General features: G+C 35.3%; 1 protein-coding gene across 1 annotated transcript; it reads left to right on the forward strand.

The window, feature by feature from the left end:
* The first annotated feature begins 203 nt into the window (after positions 1–203).
* Positions 204–5,721, forward strand: LOC131062110 (glutamyl-tRNA reductase 2). Its single transcript, XM_057995879.2, has 3 exons — positions 204–698; positions 2,026–2,267; positions 4,204–5,721. The coding sequence occupies exons 1-3, from the start codon at positions 491–493 to the stop codon at positions 5,326–5,328; spliced, it is 1,575 nt and encodes a 524-aa protein (XP_057851862.1). The 5' UTR covers positions 204–490; the 3' UTR covers positions 5,329–5,721.
* The last annotated feature ends 709 nt before the right edge of the window (positions 5,722–6,430 follow it).

Here is a 6,430-nt window from a genome sequence, read left to right on the forward strand (position 1 = left end):
ACATTCCCATTAAAAAAACAGAAGCAAAGACTAAATAAAGAATAAAATAGGAGTATCCTAATTTTAGATGTACCAATTTTAGCATGATACTACCCTAAGACTTAAGGGACTATTCTGTTCCGTTAATATGAGGAGCGTGCTTCTCGTGAAAGAGAAAAAGACGATTGGATTAAGTTCAGAGTTTTAAATTATTCAACTGACCGAATAAAGAGCTAACGACGCCCTAGGAGTTGTGAAATATTTGAACAATTCAATTGGCCATATTCTAAATTCTGCTTTTTTCGGGTAGCTGGTTTGGTCAACAAGCGCGTGGCACTGCCCAAATTGTTGGCTTGCAATGCATACATTGACCTTGGGCACTCGGCCGACACGCTCAACAACTCCTACCTGTTGTTGAACGGGTAAAATCCCTCCTGGGGGTTTGATTATCAGTCCATTTTCTGCAGGCTACTCGATCGAATTGTGGGTAGTGTTTGCATGATCGGCAAAGATGGCTCTTTCTCTTTCTGTGCAATGCAAATGGAATCCCAAATCTCACGGCACCACCATGTCCAATCCCACATTTTTTAGCAGAGGGAGGAATGACCTCAAAATAAGGGCAGGAATGGAGGCAGAGGAGAAACAATTGGAGATCCAAGCAATGAGCACAACCAGTCTTGAAGCACTGCAACGGCTTAAACTTTCAGGAGGCGCCAGCAGTAAGTTTATCAGTGCACTAAATGCTTATGCTTTTGGGGGGAAAATTTGGGTAAAAGACTTTGATTCCAACAGTAAGATCATTACTCCATTAAATTCTTAGGCAAGCTTTTGGGGAAAAATTTGGGTAAAATATTTGTTTCCAACAGGAAGATTATCAGTCCATTAGGCAAGCTTTTGGGGGAAAATTTGGGTAAAAGATTTTGATTCTATACTGGTTTGATGCCTCTAGTTTTGCTTGTTTCTGGATTGTGTTTTGATGGGCAGTCCATAGACTTATATTCTAGGCGTTTTCACTTGAAGATTATAGCATCATACTTTTGACATGAGAATTATGGGAGGTTGGAGTATATATATTACCTCAGATCAAGTGTTCCAATTAATATGAAATTAATTATGAGATCAACGATTTTATAATTATAAAACAATTTAATATATAATGCTTTATATTTTTTTTATTTGCTTTATAAAAAACTGTTCATTTATTATCATATTGAAAAATATACTTCATCAAAGGATTGCAGTTTAATTGATTGAGCATTATTAGTAAGTTTGATGATATGTTTCTTGATTATGTCATCCATCAAGGTTCAAACCTCTGAGGTATGATACAAGAGATGGAATTTGGATTGTGCTTCGAACAACTTTGATGGAATAGATATCCCTCAATCTTTGATTCTTAACTGAAGAAGTATCAGTATAGACTTGTGTTCCTATATTAGATAGCAAAATATACTTTGATTGATATAAAATCTTCCAAAAACAAAAAATAAGCAAAACATATATGACTAAAGCATGATTGTTAGTTAGTTCTATTAAAGTCAATATATCTGGATATAACTGCATTGTGACTTCATTTTTTCAGGGAGACAATACAATTAAATGAGTCAAAATCTTATACAATTTTTTTTAAATCATAGCTTGATTAGGATACTATGTTTTTTTTGGTGAACTGGTGTAACTCTAGTTTAATTTTTCTCCAACGTTTCAAGTCTCCTTTGGGTTCCTTCTTTAGGCGTACAATTGAATAAAATGATTCAAAATCTTTTAACAATCTGTTTTCCGAATGCTTGATTCGGAAACTGTCAGCTTTTTCTTTTGGTTCATGGCATTTTCATTTTCATGCAATTTATTGTTTGCTGCGTACAAATAAGCAGCAATGTGGGAGTTTTCCGGGTTGAGTGCATGTTTTAGGTGGGCAATCAGTTGACTGTTTGTGTGAATTTTTGGATGATAATCCTTGATTTTTGTACTGTTTATTGATCTTGTTACCAATTTGGTTGTGAATGGTTAATCTTATTCTTTTTGGTTCTGGTCATTATTGAGCAGGATACACAAGGGAGAAGAGCTGCATATTGGTCATAGGGCTGAGTTTTCACACTGCACCTGTTGAGATGCGTGAAAAACTTGCAATTCCAGAGGCAGAATTGCCCCTTGCCATTGCTGAGCTATGTAAGCTGAATCATATTGAGGAGGCAGCTGTTCTGAGCACTTGCAACCGAATGGAAATATATGCTGTTGCATTGTCTTGGCACCGCGGTATTCGGGAGGTGACTGAATGGATGTCCAAGGTAAATTTCTTAACTTCATCTGCTGTCTTTTTTGGCAGTTCTCGAAGACTTACAAATATATATTTTAGGCATGTCTTTTACCTTCACGCTTTCATCACCACAGAGAACTATCCCCTTTTAAAATAATGTAGCGTTTCAACCAAGAACAGCTAGCCCCCCATGAATATCACTGTAAACTTCATCTGTCTTTTCTTTTGCTTTTTGATTCCATGGATGTAAAAATCCAATTTTTTTTCTATTTTTGAGGCTTGACTCAATTGACCACACTAAAGCTTCAATTGAAACTTTTTTGCTTTATGTGCAATTGGTATTATTTACTTGCATTGTGATGAATGTTAGCTACTATATAGTATGCATTATATTAAGTTCAACAATAACATATTTCATTAACTGCAGATATAATTGATGTTGTTCTGCTTTGGAATGAATAAGAATCAAGTCTGTAAAAATTAAAATAATGTTGAAGTGTTTGAATTTCTAATCTGCTGGGCCATTTAGAGGTTTTGTCTGTTTTTTTTTTCCAAGAATAAAATATGCTGATAAGTTCAAGTAAGTCTTAAGTTAAATATTATAGTCCAGAACATGGATTTCGCTTTGGCATGTCTTGTTCTTACTGTTTTGTTGGTACCCTTTCCACACCTTGTTTAAGCTCTAGGCCAATATTTAATCAGTCAACTCAAACCTTCTCCAAAATAATTTTAGAACATAATCAAAGGACCTATTACGAATGGTATTCCTATTTCCAGAATGTGTCTTTTCAAAATTTTCTTTTGTCAAATTCATAAGAGGGGCATTTGCTCTCCAGACCTTCATACATCAGCATACATGATCCTCGACATTGGGACAGTCTCTAGCTGTTTTCCTACTTTGCTTTAATGTCCTTATTGAACATTGAAATAGAAAGTTAGCTTGATCCCTCTGTAACAGCCAAATATTTATTTGCTATAGTCTTGATCTCTCCTACTACTGTGCCAAATTTTTTGTGAACGCTGATTGTGGGAGATGCTTTGACAATTTGAGAGTGAAAATTTTCAACCATTGACCGAGGAAAGCTCACACTATGGAATTTGTTGAACTCTGCCTTAGTAGAGACCATGTTAAGAACTTCATGTCCCTTATTCCGGATATTTTTCATCTTCTAGAGTCTTGCTTTTGAAAAGAAACTTAAAAATCTTTGTGACAGGCAAGCCTGGATTCCCATTTTTACCCTCATTTGTCTTCCTTTCTGCAAACATATTATCAATATTTGTAATCTTTTCTTTCAGTGGCAATTTCTTTTAAGAATATTAGAGACAAAATGCAGTTTCAAAAAAATATTAATTTCTGAAAAAATAGATACGATGAGGTTATTTGTATACAAGCCAAAATTTGTTTACTTAAAAGAATTAGATCTGATACTTGAGAATTTTCGCCTTTTCGTATCTGATTTTATTGTGGGGTGCTGAAACATTAACAATGTGTAGATATTTTCTCTGAAAATAAAACTAGTTTCTACAAGTCAATTGTGGTGATTTTTGTTTTAAACATTGAGGAAACTTACACAAATATAATACGCTTGTTTCTTTTATAGTTTTGTATTTGAAGAGCATGTCAGACGAGATTCCAATTACAATTATTTTTAAGTGAGTATCAGACAATTCAAAAAAATCCCTTTCACACTATCATCTAAGGAGTATGATTTTGGAAAAATCTCATTCAATTTTTAAAATTAGTCTATATGTACCTTTGAAGAGGTTTTGTTGTTACAAATTTCCCTTACGTATTTGTTGTAATAAGTTAGCTAAACGTCCAGCCCATTTACAATTAAGTTAATGATTGGTTTTGGAGAGGTCTACAGGCAAGGTAACCTATTCACATATCTTGATTCTTAGTTTGTAAACTTTGCCGGAATAGAGTGTTCTAACAATGTCCAATTTTTAACTTATTTTTTATACAGACAAGTGGAATACCTCTCAAGGAGCTCCGACAACATTTGTTCACCTTGCGTAACAGGGATGCATCACACCATTTATTTCAAGTTGCATCCGGTCTTGACTCACTTGTTCTTGGGGAGGGTCAAATCCTAGCTCAAGTTAAATATGCATGTAAGATAGGTGAAGAAGCAGTAGGATTTGGCAGGAATCTCAGGGGGCTCTTCAAGCAGGCTATTATAGCTGGAAAACGGGTCCGTTCAGAAACAAGTATAGCTTCTGGTGCTATGTCCGTTAGTTCTGCAGCTGTTGAGCTAGCAATAATGAAGCTACCAAAGGATAAAGTTTCCTCTGCTAGAATGATGGTTGTTGGAGCTGGAAAGATGGGGAAGCTTGTGATAAAGCATCTATGTGCAAAAGGATCCAAGAGAATTGTGGTGGTCAATAGATCAGAGGAGAGAGTTTTGGCTTTGCAGGAGGAGCTAAGCCAAGCAGAATTGATTTATCAGCCACTTACTGAGATGAATAAGCACGCAGGTGAGGCTGATGTGGTGTTTACAAGCACATCATCGGAGACACCTCTTTTCTTGAAGGAGCAAGTAGAGGCACTTCCTACAAAACCTGCCGAATTGGGTGGTACTAGACTGTTCATAGATATTGCTGTGCCCAGGAATGTGGATACCCGTGTGTCAGAATTAGAATCAGCTAGAGTGTATAATGTGGATGATCTGAAGGAAGTTGTTGAAGCAAACAAAGAAGAGAGGCAGAGGAGAGCCATGGAAGCTGAAGTTATCATTGATGAAGAATTGAAGCAATTTGAGGCATGGAGAGACTCACTGGAGACAGTGCCAACCATTAAAAAACTCAGAGCTTATGCTGAGAGAATCAGAATTGCAGAGATGGAGAAATATTTTGCAAAAAAGGGAGATGAACTAACCAGAAAAGATAAGAAGCTTGTGGATGATCTAACTAGGAGTATTGTTAACAAATTGCTACATGGTCCTATGACAAACTTAAGATGTGATGGCAGTGATAGTCGAACTTTAAGTGAGACTCTGGAAAATATGCATGCTCTTGATAGAATGTTTGATCTTCAATCTGACACATCTATCCTTGAAAAGAAACTCAGAAATGTGGTCAAGAATACATAAAGCTGAGTCCCTTGATTTTTTGTGGTTAAGTGGCTTTATTTGGCTAGTTTCATCGGCTATTGGAAAACACTTATTTGAGTCTTTACGAAGAAATGGAGGATCATATTGATTAAATTATTATTTAATCAAACTCCAAAAAGAAACAGATACCTTAATATGCTCCCAGCATATCCTATTCGTTGTCAAGGGAGAAAAGACTTGTGTTATGAATGTTCCTTTTTGAATTTGGAACATTCTGAATCATGTAAACTTGCCTAATTGGGCAGAGTTAAAAGAGGTATGACAATAATACTTAAATTTTTGTCATTGCAGGAAATGTTTGTTTAATAATTTAATTTATTTTCTGTGAATAAAATATGAAACAGGCAGTCGCCTTGAGTTTGGAGGCATGTACATATGTGGTTTCTTATAGAGAACTGCTAATTGCAATTTTTATGGCAACTTCTGTGAATGAGATGGTATTGGTTTCCACCTTTAAATTGATAACAGACATACTTTTTATAATCACAGTTAACAGTGAAGAACTTCTAGTTTGCCAATAATTGGGGAGAAGTAAAATGTGTTCCATACATAAATTTGTAGAAAAAGTTGCTTAGGACAAAGTGGTTCAGTTTATTGCTTTCCAATGAAGTAGCTCATCAATAAGGCCTTCTTTTGCAGTTATATTTAACTGTGGAATAGGAGATTCTTTAAGATTTAAACATGGCTCACCCACCTCATGTTTACGAGGAGTTATGGGCTACTTGATTTTGATGAGGGAGACTTAAATCTAGGTCGTGCTCTTACAAATATTCCCTTCACCATTACATATCACAACCCATTGGACACTGTTGTAGTGTTAATTTAGTGGTGTGAAAAGATAAATAAAAAAGACAAACATGAAAATATAAAAATAACCAATAATATTGTAATTATACTAAGAATATAATAATTACCCTCTGGTAAATTCTTATTGTGGAATTATTCTGCAATGAAGCTAGCCAGAGAGACTAAAACAACATATAATGCCAAAAAAATCCTTTCTTTGGAGCTAATTTTCAAACGTAATCAAGGAGAAAGCCTACTGGATTATCTCAGTACTTTTAAACATAAGTGTTCTGTG

Source organism: Cryptomeria japonica, chromosome 5 (genome assembly GCF_030272615.1).
Source record: "Cryptomeria japonica chromosome 5, Sugi_1.0, whole genome shotgun sequence".
NCBI lineage: Eukaryota > Viridiplantae > Streptophyta > Pinopsida > Cupressales > Cupressaceae > Cryptomeria > Cryptomeria japonica.

Coding starts and splice junctions, on each gene's coding strand:
- LOC131062110 (XM_057995879.2), top strand. CDS start 491: ATGGCTCTTTCTCTTTCTGTGCAATGCAAATGGAATCCCAAATCTCAC. Junction 699..2,025: donor ACTTTCAGGAGGCGCCAGCA/GTAAGTTTATCA, acceptor ATTATTGAGCAG/GATACACAAGGGAGAAGAGC. Junction 2,268..4,203: donor TGACTGAATGGATGTCCAAG/GTAAATTTCTTA, acceptor TTTTTTATACAG/ACAAGTGGAATACCTCTCAA.